This window comes from Cynocephalus volans, chromosome 10 (genome assembly GCF_027409185.1).
Source record: "Cynocephalus volans isolate mCynVol1 chromosome 10, mCynVol1.pri, whole genome shotgun sequence".
Classification (NCBI taxonomy): Eukaryota; Metazoa; Chordata; class Mammalia; order Dermoptera; family Cynocephalidae; genus Cynocephalus; species Cynocephalus volans.
Window position 1 is genome coordinate 126,318,309 of NC_084469.1, and position 18,754 is coordinate 126,337,062.

General features: G+C 38.2%; 1 protein-coding gene across 2 annotated transcripts in view; it reads left to right on the top strand.

Moving 5' to 3' along the window:
- GLG1 (golgi glycoprotein 1) overlaps positions 1–18,754 on the top strand; it is a 157,172-nt gene that overhangs the window by 77,692 nt on the left and 60,726 nt on the right. For both annotated transcript variants that reach the window (XM_063109104.1, XM_063109105.1), the window contains exon 2: positions 11,739–11,771. In XM_063109104.1, the coding sequence (XP_062965174.1) occupies positions 11,739–11,771 (33 nt within the window). The remainder of the gene's footprint in view (positions 1–11,738; positions 11,772–18,754) is intronic.

Here is an 18,754-nt window from a genome sequence, read left to right on the forward strand (position 1 = left end):
GTCTTCTTGATGCATCAGTCCTTTTATCCTTAAGTAGTGTCCCTCATTGTCTCTTTTTATGGTTTTTAGTTTAAAGTCTATTTTGTCAGATATAAGAATAGCTACTCCAGCTCGTTTTTCTTTTCTGTTTGCATGGTAAATCTTTTTCCATCCTTTCACTCTTAGTCTGTGTGAATCTTTGTGGGTGAGGTGGGTCTCTTGTAGGCAGCATATACTTGGGTCCTCCTTTTTGACCCAGTCAGCCAGTCTGTGTCTTTTGATTGGGGAATTTAAGCCTTTTACATTAAGGGTTGTTATTGAAAGGTGTTGATTTATTCGTTGTTTGGTTGTCTTAGGTGTCTTTTGTTCCTTGCTTTCTGCTTTACTGTTTGGTTTCTGTGTTTGTTGGTTCCTTAGGTTGTAGATAGCGTTTTTGTTTGCTTGTTTTCTCTTCATGAATGCCATTTTTATTATACTAGTGGGTATTGATTTTTCTTGGGTTTTTATGGCAGTGGTAGTTATTTTTCAGGAACCAAACCCAGTACTCCCTTGAGGATTTCCTGTAAGGGTGGTCATGTGGTAGTGAACTCCCGCAGTTTTTGTTTGTCTGAGAAATATACTATTTGCCCTTCATTTCGGAAGGATAGCCTTGCAGGGTAGAGTATTCTTGGCTGGCAATCTTTGTCTTTTAGTATTTTGAAAATATCATCCCATTCCTTTCTAGCTTTTAGGGTTTGTGATGAAAAGTCTGATGTTAGCCTGATTGGGGCTCCCTTATAGGTGATTTGACGCTTCTCTCTTGCAGCTTTTAAGATTCTCTCTTTGTCTCTGAGTTTTGCCAATTTGACTATGACATGTCTTGGAGAAGGCCTTTTTGGGTTGAATACGTTTGGAGATCGTTGAGCTTCCTGGATCTGAAGATCTGTGACTTTTCCTATACCTGGGAAGTTTTCTGCCACTATTTTTTTTAATATGTTTTCAATGGAATCTCCATTTTCCTCCCCTTCTGGAATACCCATGACTCGGATATTTGAGTGCTTAAGGTTGCCTGATATCTCTCTCAGATTTTCTTCAATGTCCTTGATTCTTTTTTCTTTCTTTTTGTCTGCTTGTGTTATTTCAAACAGCCCATCTTCAAGTTCAGAGGTTCTTTCTTCTACTTCCACAAGCCTGCTGGTTAAACTCTCCATTGTGTTTTTTATTTCGCTGAATAACTTCTTCAGTTCAGCAAGTTCTGCTACATTTTATTTCAGGACATTGATTTCTTTGTACATTTCCTCTTTCAGATCCTGTATACTTTTCCTCATTTCATCATGATGTCTAGCTGTGTTTTCTTGTATCTCATTCAGTTTCCTTAGAATTATCACTCGAAATTCCTTGTCAGTCATTTCAAGGGCTTCTTGTTCTATAGGATCTAGAGTTTGAGATTTATTAAGTTTTGGTGGTGTACTTTCTTGATTTTTTGTATTTCTGGTATCTTTTTTTGATGTTTATTCATTGTGGCAGGGGTTTTCACAGTCCACTGGTTTGAGACTAATGAGTAACTAGGATGTTGCTGTGGTTGCCAATTTCGTATGGCTACCTCTGTGGCTGCTCAGTTGGCCTCTAGTGCCTTGTGTGTGTGGTTGCCTCGGGTCTTGGGCTTCTCCGGGGAGCCACCTTTCTGGTCAGCTTGGACTCTGCTGGGCTGGTGGATCACGTACCACAGGGTGTGTGATCTCTGTTGAGCTTTCACTTCCTGTGCAGGACTTCTCCCTGTTCCGTGTGCTCTGGCCCAGGCTGTTGGATTGTGCAGTGGCGACCCCACAGGGTGTGTGGTTTCTGTCGAGTCTCCCACTCCCTGGCCGCCTGTGTCCCCACTCTGTGCGCACTGTGCTGGGCTGCAGCGTGTCTTCTGCAACCCTCGTCTATCAGCTGGGCCTTCAAGACCCTGTTCGGCACCGCCTCGCCCAGGAAGTCTACCAGGTTTCTGCTAGGCACAGACGACTGGTCGCTCTGGGTGTCTTTGTAGCACTGTGTAGATCTTTCTCGGGACTTGGTCACCTTTGTATCCCCCCGGTATAAACCGAGTCTAGCGCCCACCTGCAGCCAGCTCTCCGTCAGGTTCAAGCAGACCTGGGAACTCTCCTACCACACTATTCCCAACCAGAAATTGGTTAGGCTTTTTTCCGAACTGGTGGCCGCAGAGATGGTAACTGCCTCCCAGTAACAGGAAGTTTACCAGGACCGGAGTCCAGGGTGTGGTGGAGTGACAGTTGGCCCGGCCGTTCTTCCTTGCCCTCCCGACACTGGCCGGGGACACCCCACGCCACCAACCCGCCAGAGAACCGCGGAGGGAGTGGGAGGGGAGGCCGGCCCGCAGGCTCCAGAAAGCCCCGCGCCGGCCCAAGCAAGTGGGAAGGCTCAGTGAGGGCCAAGCCGGGCGGAGCTGCTAGCACCTGGGAAAATGGAGGCAGCCCCGGGGTGGTGAGTGGCCTGGTGATGTAGGCGGGAGCCGTGTGGGCGTCAGCCCCCCAAACAGGGCTGGTCCAGGGGTCACTCACAGGGTTGTGCCAGGTCGGGCGCTCACTCTCTGCCTCTGGTTTGCCGCCTTCCCCGTTCTCGGCCGCTGCTGCCTCAGGCTGTTCAGTCGCGGCGCGGCTCGGGCGCTCCCAGGAATCTTCTTTAATGCCGGCCTGAAACCTCAAATCCTGAATAGGGCAGCTGGCCACCTTCAGCGCGGCCCTGGCCTCCGGGATCCTTTCTGCATCCACAGCAGCCCTGGCACCATGTTCCCTGTTTCGAGACTTGCTTTTGCAGCTAAGAAACAGTTCTTTTCCTGCTCCACACTTCAAAGCTGTTGCCTGTAAATGAGGCAGCCTCTCCTGCCGGGGGCAAAGTGGCGTTGAGCCCCCACGACCGGCCAGCAGCAGCAGTCCTCCCTTAAGAGATGGCCAGAGAAAGGTCCACAAGTTTCCCGGCTGCCTGAGGCCCAGTGGCCACCTTTTCCACCTCAGCTACTCCGCGCCAACCGCCGCAGCCACCGCCATCTTGAAAAACCCAAGCCCATTTCGACAGGTCTCTGTTTTTGTGAACTCCTTACTATGTTCTTTGAGTCTAAAGACACTTCTAAATTTCTGAAATTAATTATTTTTTGATTACACTTAGAGATTCTTCATAGCTCTTTGGTCTCATGAATCTCAAAGGCCCAACATTGTAACCTTGTTCTTATGGCATTCCTTTATTGTCATCTTTTCTTTCTGGGTAGAGAAACCAAATCTAGGAAGAAAAAAATAAGGGCCCTTTTGTAGTCAGTTGCAAATCAACACAGCAGAAGAGATGACAACAAACACTGGTCTCCAAATTTGCAGTTCACTTGCGTCTCTGAATTAAGTCATTCCTTTATAAAAGGGCACAGTACTCTGTTTTTACTAATATAATTTACTAATTTCAAATCACAGCTGTTACTAGTTTGACTTAAAAGTTTGGGAATTTTTATTATCTTATTTGCTTGATAGGTATATTAGTCAATTTTCCTTCATAACAAATACCTTCAAAATTTCAGGGGCTTCCCGTAACAAATGTTTGTTTTTCTTGCCCATGGCTATGCAGGTTATTTGGGATGGCTTTGCTCGAGGCTGCAGGTTGAGTTCAGGTCTGCTCCATGTGTCTGTCCTTGTACAGCAACAACCTGGACATGTTCTCATAAGGGAATGGTAGAAGTACAAAAATATAGAAAAAACCCCAACCACCCAAGCATATTTAAAGCCTCTGCTCATACTGGGCCTGCTAAAATTCCATTGGCCAAAGCATGTCAGTGGCCTAGCTCACCATCAGTGGAGAAGGGTGTATATACTCAGTTCACAGCAGGAGACAGTGCAAACTTAGAGCGCAAAAGATTTGGATGTAAAATCCTGTGAATGGAGAGTGAAAAATGGGGGGGGCGGAAATCCAGTTTACCACTGTAGGGAAGCAAGCCACTAAAATGTCAACACTTTTCTTTCCATGGGTAGCTTACATCTTATGTGACTACGTTGTTTTGAAAATTCTCCAATACTCTGAAGTTCTTTCAAGAGTGCCCCTTTAATCTAAAGTTGTTGTTTTGTAGAAATGAGTATGAGTAGAGAAGATTGTGATATTTATTACCTTTCATACTTTGTTTGAGAAAGAACTAGAATTGCTGATTGATTGGATAGGATAGAAAACCACCTATGTAAAGTAAAAATATTCTTGTAAATACACTTTTAAAGGATATAATTTAAGGACCCCAAATTAAAGCGGAGGAAAACAGAGTTAAGCTAGGTTAACTCATAGTGTGGAGACTGATTTCTGAGACTCAGGCACCTCAACAAGGCATTAAAATATCTGTTCTTATTTAGACAAGTAGGGAGAAAGTTAAAAAATGATGTGTTATAATCTTATGATAACCTAGCAACCAGTTTTAATATAGTATTTTATAAGTAAGCACTATAAAAACAAGCTAGTATGTTGTTAATGCCTACTAAAATCTGCAGTAGAATTAATAGTTCCCTTGAAAACTTTTTCTTCGTGAAGTAATGCTGGGTGTGGCTGCTTTATTTGTTAATATTTACTATTTTTCTTTATTACCTTATCTTTATTCTTGAATAGAGAACATCATTTTAGCTCTCTTGCTTCCTCTCGCCAAGGGATCTGCTTGTACACACCGGCTGCATGCCACTTTCCACCATGAGTAGAAGCAGCCTGAGGCCCGTGCCAGATGCAACTGTCCGGAATCATGACCGGTTTGCCGGTTTTCAGTTGGGGGATTTGTTTTACTTTCTTAAGTGGAAAGCTCTGCAAATGAAAGAGCCCTGAATCACTGTAACCACCACCAGATGGATTTTGGACTTATCAGCCTTGGAAACTGGCAGAAATTATTTGTTTACGGACTCTGCTCCGCGTTCACCGACTCCTGCCGGCATGTCGTGCTCACTGTTCAAGGGAAACGTCTGGAATAAGAGGCTGAGCAAGATGGCAGACGGAAGGCAGCAGCAGCGGTGGAAACTCAAGACTCAGGGGCCCCAGGGACTAGAAGAAATCACAGTGCCTACTTGGAAAGAAGAAAAGGTAGCGACTTCCCCAGCCCAGCCCCAGAACGGGCCCCTAGAAAGGTTGGAGCCGCCGCTGCTTCCAGTCACTGACCGCGCGACTCTGCGCCCGCCTGCAGAAGTGGCAGCGGCAGCAGCGGAGGAACCGGCGGCAGCGGCAGTGGCAGAGGCGCCCTCAACATCAGCGGAAGCGGCGCCAGTGGTAGCGGCAGCAGCGGAGGAGCCGGCAGCAGCGGCGTAAGCAGCACCATACGGCCACTGCCATCGACAGCAGCGGGGAAAGCAGCACCAGTGGTAGCGGGGGAAGTGGCAGCAGCAGAGCCGGTGGCAGCGGAGCCAGGGAAGTGATGCCGGTGGCAGTGGCGTGAGCGGCAGCAGCAGGGGAAGCGGCAGTGGCAGGAGCGACACCCTGCGGTACCGCCCCATCACCCAGCAGCCCGGCCGACTCCAAGCTGACCATAGAGGTGGCTGCCCGGAGAGGCCCAAGAACCTAAGCAACCACACATGCAAGGCACTAGTGGCCAACTGAGTAGTCACTGAGGTAGCCATACCAAATTGGCAACCACAGCAACATCTTAGTCATTCAATAGTGTCAAACCTGTGGACTGTGAAACCCCCTGCCACAATGAATAAACATCCAAGAAAAGATACCAGAAATACGAAAAATCAAGAAAGTACACCACCCAAAGATAATAAATCTCAAGCTCTAGATGCTATAGAAAAAGAAGCCCTTGAAATGACTGACAAGGAATTTCAAGTGAGAATTCTAAGGAAACTGAATGAGATACAAGAAAACTCAGCTAGACATCATGATGAAATGAGGAAAAGTATACAGGACCTGAAAGAGGAAATGTACAAGGAAATCAATGCCCTGAAAAAAAATGTAGCAGAACTTGCCGAACTGATGAAGTTATTCAGCGAAATAAAAAAAACAACAGAGAGTTTAACCAGCAGGTTTGTGGAAGTAGAAGAGAGAAACTGTGAACTTGAAGATGGGCTGTTTGAAATAACAAAAGCAGACCAAAAAAAAGAAAAAAGAATCAAAGACACTGAAGAAAATCTGAAGAGAGATATCAGACAACATTAAGCGCTCAAATATCCGAGTCATGGGTATTCCAGAAGGGGAGGAAAAAGGAGATTGCATTGAAAACATATTCAACAAAATAGTGGCAGAAAACTTCCCAGGTATAGGAAAAATCACAGATCTTCAGATCCAGGAAGCTCAACGATCTCCAAACGTATTCAACCCAAAAAGGTCTTCTCCAAGACATGTTATAGTCAAATTGGCAAAACTCAAAGACAAAGAGAGAATCTTAAAAGCTGCAAGAGAGAAGCGTCAAATCACCTATAAGGGAGCCCCAATCAGGCTAACATCAGACTTTTCATTGCAAACCCTAATAGCCAGAAAGGAATGGGATGATATATTCAAAATACTAAAATACAGAGATTGTCAGCCAAGAATACTCTACCCTGCAAGGCTATCCTTCCGAAATGAAGGGCAAATAGTATATTTCTCAGACAAACAAAAACTGCGGGAGTTCACCACCACACGACCACCCTTACAGGAAATTCTCAAGGGAGTACTGGGTTTGGTTCCTGAAAAATAACTACCACTGCCATAAAAACCCAAGAAAAATCTAAACCCACTAGTATAATAAAAATGGCATTCATGAAGAGAAAACAAACAAACAAAAATGCTATCTACAACCTAAGGAACCAACAAACACAGAAAACAAACAGTAAATCAGAAAGCAAGGAACAAATGACACCTGAGACAACCAAACAACAATCAATAAAATGCTAGGAATAAATCAACACTTTTCTATAACAACTCTTAATGTAAAAGGCTTAAATTCCCCAATCAAAAGACACAGACTGGCTGACTGGATTAAAAAGGAGGACCCAACTATATGCTGCCTTCAAGAGACCCACCTCACCCATAAAGACTCACACAGACTAAGAGTGAAAGGATGGAAGAAGATTTACCACGCAAACAGAAAAGAAAAACGAGCTGGAGTAGCTATTCTTATATCTGACAAAGTAGACTTTAAACTAAAAACCATAAAAAGAGACAATGAGGGACACTACATAATGATAAAAGGACTGATCCATCAAGAAGATATGACAATCATAAATATGTACGTACCCAATGTTGGAGCATCCCGATTTATAAAACAAACTCTATTAGACCTAAAGAAGGAAGTAGACACTAATACCATAATAGCAGGGGACCTGAACACCCCACTGTCAATATTGGACAGATCATCTAGGCAAAGAATCAGCAGAGAAACACAAGATCTAAACAATACTCTAGACCAATTGGACTTGACAGATATCTACAGAACATTCCATCCAACAACCTCAGAATATTCATCACATCAGCACATGGATCATTCTCCAGGATAGATCACATATTAGGTCACAAATCAATTCTCAACAAATTCAAAAAGTTGGAATTATCCCATGTATTTCCTCAGACCATAATGGATTAAAACTAGAAATCAATAACAAACGAAACTCTGGAAACTATACAAACACAATTAAACAGCGTTCTACTTAATGACATATGGGTCCAAGAAGAAATCAAGCAGGAAATCAAAAAATTTATTGAAACTAATGAAGATAATGATACATCATACCAAAACCTGTGGGATACTGCAAAAGCAGTATTAAGGGGGAAATTTATTGCATTAAATGCTCACCTCAGAAGAATGGAAAGATGGAAAGTGAACAATCTAACACTTCACCTTACAGATCTAGAAAAACAAGAACAATCCAAACCTAAAGTTAGCAGATGGAAAGAAATCATTAAGATCAGAGCAGAACTGAATGAAATTGAAAACCAAAAAACGATTCAAAAGATCAATGAATCAAAAAGTTGGTTTTTTGAAAAGATAAATAAAATTGACAAACCATTAGCATGGCTAACAACAAAAAGAAGAAAGATTCAAATAACAAAAATTAGAAATTACAACTGATTCCTCTGAAATACAAGGAATCATTCGAGACTACTATAAAAATCTATACACCAACAAGTTTGAAAATCTGGGGGAAATGGATAAATTTCTGGACACACACAAGCTCCCAAAACTGAGCCATGAAGATGTAGAAAATCTGAACAGACCAATTACAATAAAGGAGATTGAAGCTGTTATCAGAAAACTCCCAACAAAAAAAGCCCAGGACCAGATGGATTCACAGCAGAATTTTACCAACCATTCAAAGAGGAATTGACACCGATTCTTTACAAACTATTCCAAAAGATTGAAACAGACGCAAATCTCCCAAACTCATTCTATGAAGCAAACATCATCCTGATACCAAAACCAGGTAAAGAAAAACCAAAAAAGAAAACTACAAGCTGATACCTTGATGAATATAGATGCAAAAATCCTCACTAAAATACTAGCAAACAGAATACAGCAACACATACGTAAAATTATTCACCACGATCAAGTGGGATTCATCCCAGGGATGCAAGGTTGGTTCAACATACACAAATCAATAAATGTGATACACCATATTAATAAAATCAAACACAAGGACCATATGATCATCTCTATAGATGCTGAAAAAGCATTTGATAAAATTCAACACTCATTCATGACAAAGACCCTCTATAAGTTAGGTATAGACGGAAAGTATCTCACCATAATCAAAGCCTTTTATGGTAAACCCACTGCCAATATCATCCTGAATGTGGAAAAGCTGAAAGCTTTTCCTTTAAGAACAGGAACTAGATAAGGATGCCCACTCTCACCACTCCTATTCAACATAGTGTTGGAAGTACTAGCCAGAGCAATCAGAGAAGAGAAGAAAATAAAGGACATCCAGATTGGAAAAGATGAAGTCAAACTGTCCCTGTTTGCAGATGACATGATCTTATATATTGAACAGCCTAAAGCCTCTACAAAAAAATTCTTGGAGGTGATAAATGATTTCAGCACAGTAGCAGGATACAAAATCAACACACAAAAACCAGTAGCATTTCTGTTCTCCTATAGTGAACATGCAGAACGAGAAATCAAGAAAGCCTGCCCATTTACAATAGCCACCAAAAAAATAAAATACTTAGGAATTGAGTTAACCAAGGATGTGAAAAATCTCTATAATGAGAACTACAAACCACTGCTGAGAGAAATTAGAGAGGATACAAGAAGATGGAAAGATATCCCATGCTCTTGGATTGGAAGAATCAACATAGTGAAAATGTCCATACTACCCAAAGTGATATACAAATTCAATGCAATCCGCATCAAAATTCCAATGACATTTTTCTCAGAAATGGAAAGAACTATCCAGACATTTATATGGAATAACAAAAGACCACGCATAGCCAAAGCAACGCTGAGCAAAAAAAATAAAGCTGGAGTCATAACACTACCTGACTTTAAACTATACTATAAAGCTATAATAACCAAAACAGTATGGTACTGGCATAAAAACAGACACACTGATCAATGGAATAGAATAGAGAATCCTGAAATCAACCCACACACCTACAGCCACCTGATCTTTGACAAAGGCACCAAGCCTATACACTGGGGAAGAGACTGCCTCTTTAGCAAATGGTGCTGGGAGAACTGGATATCCATATGCAGGAGAATGAAACTGGACCCATACCTTTCACCATACACTAAACTCAACTCAAAATGGATTAAAGAATTAAATATACACCCTGAAAGAATAAAACTTCTTAAAGAAAACATAGGAGAAACACTTCAGGAAATAGGACTGGACACAGACTTCATGAATACGACCCCAAAAGCACGGGCAACCAAAGGAAAAATTAACAAATGGGATTATTTCAAACTGAAGAGCTTCCGCACAGTAAAAGAAACAATTAACAGAGTTAAAAGACAACCAACAGAGTGGGAGAAAATATTTGCAAAATATACATCTGACAAAGGATTAATATCCAGAATATACAAGGAACTCAAACAACTTTACAAGAAAGAAACAATCAACCCAATTAAAAAATGGGTAAAAGAGCTAAGTAGGCATTTCTCTAAGGAAGATATACAAATGGCCAACAGACATATGAAAAAATGCTCAACATCACTCAGCATCCGGGAAATGCAAATCAAAACCACATTGAGATACCATCTAACCCCAGTTAGGATGGCTAAAATCCAAAAGACTATGAACGATAAATGCTGGCGAGGCTGCGGAGAAAAAGGAACTCTCATACATTGTTGGTGGGACTGCAAAATGGTGCAGCCTCTATGGAAAATGGTATGGAGGTTCCTCAAACAATTGCAGAGAGATCTACCATACGACCCAGCTATCCCACTGTTGGGTATATACCCAGAGGAATGGAAATCATCAAGTCGAAGGTATACCTGTTTCCCAATGTTTATCGCAGCACTCTTTACAATAGCCAAGAGTTGGAACCAGCCCAAATGCCCATCATCGGATGAGTGGATACAGAAAATGTGGTACATCTACACAATGGAATACTACTCAGCTATAAAAACGAATGAAATACTGCCATTTACAACAACATGGATGGACCTAGAGGCAATTATATTAAGTGAAACAAGTCAGGCACAGAAGGAGGAATACCACATGTTCTCACTTATTGGTGGGAGCTAAAAATAAATAAATAAATTCACTCACACACACACACAAAAAGGGGGGGGGTAAGAAGACAAAACAACTACAATTCCTTGAAATTGATATGACAAGCAAACAGAAAGGACATTGTTGGGTGGGAGGGGTGAGAGGGAGGAGGGAGGGGGGTTACGGTAATGTGCCACAATAATCAACCACATTGTATATCAACAAAATTAAATAAATAAATAAATAAAAAGAGACCATCATTTTATTTTGAAAATGGTGCCTTTTACAAGCTAAATTGGTAATATTTCATAAAAGGTACACAAAATTCACTTCATTTGAACAGGTTGGAATACTACGGAAACTCGAAGGAAATAGTGCTTTATTATGGTGTGTATTATTAGAATTGTATCTCTTTTAAAGGTGTGAACAAGGAAAGTAAAGGATATGTGCATTGCAAGGCTATGCAATATTAGGCAAAATCCAGTTCACCTTTTTTTTGGTCATGGAATTGAAAGTTCATGTTGTCTCTGATAGATCTGTCTTTACAAAGAAAATGTATTCATGGGAATACACATAATTTCCAAGTCGTTTTTAAAACTTTCTATTTTTAATTATAGACTCATAAAAAGTTCCAAAAATGGTGCATATAGGTCCTGTGTACCTATCGACTAGCTTCCATCAATGGTGACATTAGACTAATTTTTACATAATTTGTTGGAACTTCTCTGTATTCTTTAATAAGCCTGTGCTTTTTGTTTTTTTTTAAAGCTATCTAACTTTCTTTAGAGAAAGAAAACCTGTATTATGCCTTATATTCTTTAGCATTCAGAATTGTAAAGTGTCATGTAAGGAAGGATCCTTATGCTGCTAATGCTTTATCACTTTATGCATTCTTCTGTATTCTCTTCACTTTCAGATTGTACCACTGATAGAGAAGGGATTATGTCTCATATGTACCTTTCTGGTACATTTCTGTCCAGCAATCCAAAAGCTATGTAAACTTCATTTTACTCCTGATATTGAAGAAACACATTTGGTTGAATATTCACATTTCTTGTTTTGAATTTATTTTGGTGGTATTTTGAAAACTTGAGTTTTTGGTTTGTTTTTTTCTTTTTTTGACATCTCTCCTTTTTTTTTTATTTCTAGCCTGAAAATGAAATTTCTTCAGACTGCAATCATGTAAGTATGGATTTTCTGTATATTTTCATCATATGTGCTTTATATATACAATGACAGATTTTAGGATGCTTTTCTTGTTCTGGGCAGCTTAATGTTTTCTTAGATTCTCTTACTCTTAAAGGGATGATAAACCTTGTTTAAGAACCATGGTAAAATCTAAAAATACCCCCTTATTGTAGAAACCAGCAGATTCTGTCAAATATTTATATGCTTAAGCTTAAATTTTTCTTCAGTTTTAACTACCATAGGAAAATAATTAGTTCTTTGCTTATCAAGTTTATAACTTTATAATCCTGTATTTTAAAGTTCTTTGATTTAGTTATCATATGGTCATGTTCTATGTGCCGAACACTGTGGTACCACATTAAAAGGAGACTGATGTGATATTAAACCTGTGGCGAAAGTATTGGGTACTCTTCTATAAAGTGGGAACACAAAAGTGAATTTTGTCCAGGTGGGTTGACATCAGGAAAAGCCTAATAATGGGGATAATAATTGAGCTGGGTATTAAAAGAGGCATAGGTATATATCTGGTGCCTACATTATATCATAATGTAGGCAGTAGATTGGACAGGGAACTGCAGAAACACAGAGGCAGGTTGGCTATTTTTTTAAAATCCCAAAGATTCTGCTTCTATAGATATGTCATGAAGACTTTTCTAAGTGCCAAAGTCTCAAGGAACAGAAAGTTATCAAAAAGTATGTCTTCATCCTGATATTGAATGCCTGCCTCACAGTCAGTCATCTGACTTTACATTACTTTCCAAATAACGATTCTGGCAAACCTCTCCTTTATCAGCCATCACCCACTCTCAAGTCCTCTCTCTCTCCTTTGGAGAGTGTAACGAATCTTCATTATATTATATTCTTTGTACAAATTATATTTTACTTTAAAATTGCTTATAATAATTTCATTTTTCGATTCATCTCTTTTTCTGTCTCTGAAAATTGTTTAGGTATCTTGGTGTTATGGACAGAATTGTGTCCCTCCCCAAGATTATATGTTGAATTTCTAACCATCAGTACTTCAGAATATGACTTTATTTAGAGATGGGACCTTTAAACAGATAATTAAAGTAAAACGAGGTCATATAGTTGGGCACTAATCCAATATGACTTAAAGAAGAGATTAAGACAGACACAGAGGGAAGACCATGTGAAGATACAGGGAGATGATGGCCACCTGCAAGCCAAGGAGAGAAGTCTCAGAAGAAATCAACCCTGCTGATACCTTGATCTTAGACTGCTAGCCTCCAGGATTGTAAGAACATAAATTTCTGATGTTTAAGCCACCCAGTCTGTGGTATTTTGTCATGGTAGCTCTAGCAAACTCATACACTTGAGTTAGGATGGAATGTGTTATAATTTTGCCCATTGACTTATTGGAAAAAAAATAAATTGAACAGCTTTCCACTTAGCAGAGTGTTCAGGAATGAATTAAAGTCATCAAGCAGGAGATAGGGTAGTTATGAACAATTTTTAGGCCAACAAATTTGGAAATGTTGATGCAATAGACAAATTCCTAGAAAAACGAACTTACCAAAACTAATGCAAAAGAAGTAGAAAATCTGAATAACCTATATTTTCTTTAAAATTGAAACTGTAAATAAAAATCTTCCCATAAAGAAAACTCCAGGACCAGATGGATTTATTGGTTAATTTTTACAAACATTTAAGGAAGGAATAACACCAGTCTCTCAGAGAATAAGAAATGGAAATATTCTCCTATTCATTATAATCTTAGTATCACCTGACAAGGATATAATAAGAAAGGAAACATGTAGGTCATTGTCACTAATGAACCATAAATGTAAAAATACCAAATTAGTAGCAATCTGAATCTAGCAAACAAACAAACAAACAAATAAATAACAGAACCCAGTAAAATATAAAATGGGAAGTACATCAGGACCAAATTGGGTTTATTCCAGAATTGTGTGGTTAATTTAACATTTGAAAAATTAATTATAATAAAGGAGAAAAATCACATCATCATTAAAAAACATTTGGTAAAATTTAATACAAGTTTTTAAAGCTTTATCATGGGAAATTTTTTAACTTCTTAGACTGAATGTTGCATTAAATAAGATTAATAGGAAAATCAGTTATATTCCTATATACTAGCAGTGAACAAAGTGAAGTGAAGAAAATAATTTCATTTACAATATTATAATAATATTATATATTCCTGTTATATATATTCCTATATATAATATATTCCTATTTACTATCAATGACCAAAGTCAAGTGAAGTTAAGAAAATAATTTCATTTATAATAGCATCTAAAAGAATAAAACACTTAGGAATATTTAACAAAAGAAGTTAACAAAAGAAGTAATTGAGACTTGTACACTGAAATCTATAAAACATCCTTGAAAGAAACTAAAGAAGGACTTAAATAAATGAAAAGAAATCCCATTTTCATGGATTGTAAAACTTAATATTGTTAAGATGGCAATACTCTACAAGTTGATCTACAGATTCAATGTAGTAACTATCAAAAATTTGGATGACTTTGCAGAAATTGCCAAGCTGATTCTAAAATTCATATGGAAATGCAAGGGACCCAGAATAGCCAAAACAATCTTGATAAAAGATTAACAAATTTGGAGGAGTCACACTTCCTGATTTCTGAACTTACTACCAAGCTATAGTAATCACGACCATGTGGTACTGGCATAAGGACATACAGATCAATGGAATAGAATTAAGAATCCAGAAATAAGCATGTACATCTATACTAGTTTTCAACAAGGGTGTCAAGACAATTCAGTGGGGGAAAGAATCGGTTTTTGTTTTGTTTTGTTTTTTCTTTTTTTTAAAGATGACCAGTAAGGGGATCTTAACCCTTGACTTGGTGTTTGTTAGCATCATACTCTCCCACGTGAGCTAACTGGCCATCACTATATAGGGATCCGAACCTGTGGCCTTCGTGTTTTCAGCACCACACTCTCCCAAGTGAGCCATGGGCAAGTCCAGATTAGTCTTTTTAACCAATGGTGCTGGGACAACTAGATATCCACATGCAAAGAATGAATTTGGACCCCTACCACATACCATATATAAAAATATATCAAAGACCTAAAAGTAAAAGCTAAACTATAAAACTAGAAGAAAATATACGTGTAAATTTTCATGGTCTTAGATTAAGCAATGGTTTCTTAGCTATGACACAAAAGAACAAGCAGCCAAAGAAAAAATAGATAAGTCTAACTTTATCAAAATTAAAAACTTTCGTACTTCAAAGGACTCTATCAGGAAAGTTGAAAGACACCACAGAAATAAGAGAAAATATTTGTAAACTATATATGTGATAAGGATCTAGTATTGAAAACATATAAACTCTTATAACTGTAGAGTTAAAAAAAAACAAATGAAAACTGGGCAACGGATTTGAATATACATTCCTCCAAAGAAGATATACAAATGGCCAATAAGCACACGAGAAGATGCTCAACATCATTGTTGTTAAGGAAATGCACATCAAAACCACAATGTGATACTACTTCACAGCCAGTAGGATAGCTGTAATTGAAAAGGTGTACAATAGCAAATGTTGGTGTGGATATGGGGAAATTGGAATCCTCATACATTGCTGGTGGGAATATGAAATAGTGCAGCCACTATGGAAGACAGTTTCAAAAAGTTAAACAGTCGCCATATGGACCCATCAGTTTCACTTCTAGGTGTAAACCCAAGAAAGTTGAAAACGTGTTCATACAAAAATGTGTACACAAATGTTTTTAGCATCATTATTCATAATAGCCCCTAAGTAGAAATAGCCGAAGTGTCCATCAACTGATTAATGGACAAATAGAACATGATATATCCATACAGTGGAATATTACTTGACAAAGAAATAATAAAGTACTGATGTATATTACAGCATGGATAAACCTTGAAAATCAGACACAAAAGGTCATATATTCTTCTGTTTATATGAAGTGTCTAGAATAGGCAAGTCCACAAAGACAGAAAGAAATTAGTGGTTGCTGGGGGGAAGTGGGGAATAGGAAGTGACTGTTAATGGGTGTGGAGTTTCTTTTTGTGATGATGAAATGTTCTGGAACTAGTGATAATGATTACACAACCTTGCAATATACTAATAACCCCTGAATTTTACTTTGGAAGGGTGAATTTTATTATATGAATTATATCTTGACAGAGTATTATAATCAACCTCCTTGTAATCACCATACCACTTTAATTATTAATTCAGATCAATCTTGTGTCATCCAAACTCCTCCTTATTTCCCCTCCTTTTGTATCATTTTGAAGCAGAACCCAAACATCAAATCACCTGTTAATATTTCAGTAAATACCTGTAAAAGATAAGGACTTTTCAAAAAAGCATAACCACAATACCGTTATCATATCTTCAGATACCATAGTTTCTTTTTCTTTCTTTTTTTTTTTTTTTGGTGGCTGGCCAGTAAAGGGATCCTAACCTTTGACCTTGGTGTTATTAATACTGTGCTCTAATCAACTGAGCTAACAGGCCAGCCCTATTTCTTAACATCATCAAATACCTAATTAGTGTTCAGATTTCTAATTTCAGCCCCTATCCTAGAAGGGAATTTATTTAATCTGTTAAAAAGTGGCTATAAAAAGACCTATAGAAAACATCATACTCAATGGTGAAATATTGACAGCTTTCTGTCTAAAACTGGCAACAAGAAATAGTTGCTCACTATCACAGAAGTACTAGCCAGTGCAGTAAGGCATGAAAAAAGAAATAAAACAGGTAAAAATTGGAAAGGAAAAAATTAAACCACCGTTAGTTCCTGATGATCGTGTAAGTAGAAAATCCAAAAGAATTTAATTTATAGGTGGACTGTTAGCAGATAATTAATTGATAGATTTAGTGAAGTCTCTAGATAGGTCAGTATATAAAACTTAATTGTATTTTTATATAATAGTAACAAGCAAATTTTTAAAATGAATTAAAAAGTAATGGTATTTAAAATAGCATATAAAGCATTAAATGCCTAAAAATAAATCTAACAAAAATGTGTAAGACCACTCTGCAGATAACTATAAAATATTACTAAGAGAAATTTAAATTTGAGGACCTAAATAAATAAATGAGGAACTGTGCTTATGGGTTGGAAGACTTTATTATAAAAATGTCAACTCTTTTCAAATTAGATTCTGTGCAATCTTATATTTGTTGTTATTGAAACAGCAGGCTGATTCTAAAATTTATGTGGAAATACAGAGTGCCAATAATATCCAAAACAATCTTGAAGAACCAAGCAGAAAGAATTTCACCATCTGATTGAAGAGTTAATGTAAAGCAAGGGTAATTAAGGCAATGTGGTAGAGGCACAAGAATCAACAAGTAGATCAGTGGAACAGAGTGAGCCCAGAAACAGACCCATACATATATGGATTCTTGAGTAGAGTCTTAATCCTTACTGCACACCATTCACAGAAGATCCATTCCAGATGCAGTGCAGATTCAAATGTGAAAAGTTAAAACAATGAAACTTCTAGAAGGTAACAGGAGAATAGCTTCATGACTTTGGGATTGGCAAAGGTTTCTTATATGGAACACAAAAAGCATTAAGCATAAAGCAAAAGATTCATAAGTTGGATTACAAAAAATTTATTAAAGACAACATTAAGAGTGTGGAAAGGCAAGCCATAGAGAAGGGGAAAATATTTGTAATACATATATCTGACAATATATCCAGAATACATAGAGAACTCAGGGCTAGCCCGAGACTCACTGGGAGAGTGTGGTGCTGACACCACCAAGTCAAGGGTTAAGATCCCCTTACCGGTCATCTTAAAAAAAAAAAAAAAAAAAGAACTCATACAAGGCAACAAAGACAAAACGGGGGAATAAAAAAAATGGTTAAGATACGTAAATGGTCCCACTGTTGGGAATATACCCAGAGGAATGGAAATCATCAAGTCGAAGGTATACCTGTTCCCCAATGTTCATTGCAGCACTCTTTACAATAGCCAAGAGTTGGAACCAGCCCAAATGTTCATCATTAGATGAGTGGATACGGAAAATGTGGTACATCTATACAATGGAATACTACTCAGCAATAAAAACGAATGAAATACTGCCATTTGCAACAACATGGATGGACCTTGAGAGAATTATATTAAGTGAAACAAGTCAGGCACAGAAAGAGAAATACCACATGTTCTCACTGATTGGTGGGAGCTAAAAATTAATATATAAATTCACACACACACACACACACACACACACACACACACAACTGGGGGGGGGGGAGAACATATAACAACCACAACTACTTGAAGTTGATACGACAAGCAAACAGAAAGGACATTGTTGGGGGGAGGGGGGGAGGGAGAAGGGAGGGAGGTTTTGGTGATGGGGAGCAATAATCAGCCACAATGTATATCGACAAAATAAAACTTAAAAAAAATAATAAAAAAATAAAAAATTTAAAAAAAATTTTAAAAAAAGATAGGTAAATGGTCATATCTCAAGGATGGTATTTGAATGACCTATGAACAATGAAGAGGTGTTCAACTTCATTAGTAATCATGGACATGGAAATTAAAACCTCAGTGAGATATCAGCACTCACACCATTAGAATTGCTGAAATAAAAATTGCTAACAGTGTCAACACCAAGTATGGGTGTGATGTGGAACAAGGGGACTTTTCATGCATGGATGGTGATAGTGTAAGTTAATACAACTACTTTCAAATTTGTTTGGCATTATTAACTAAAGCTGAACATAAACATAGTATATAATACAGCCATTTCACTTCTAGGTATTTACATAACAGGATGCTTCTACATTTACCTAAGAGAGTATGTACAAGAACATTTATAGCAGCTAATAATAGCCCTATGAGTAAAAGCTTAGCAAAACCCTTTCCCCTCTTCATGAAAATTTGAATTCTATTAACTTATTAGCTCAGTTCTCCTCTTAACCTAAGAGTCAAATATCAACTAAATTTCTAGGCAACACTGCATATGATAAAAATG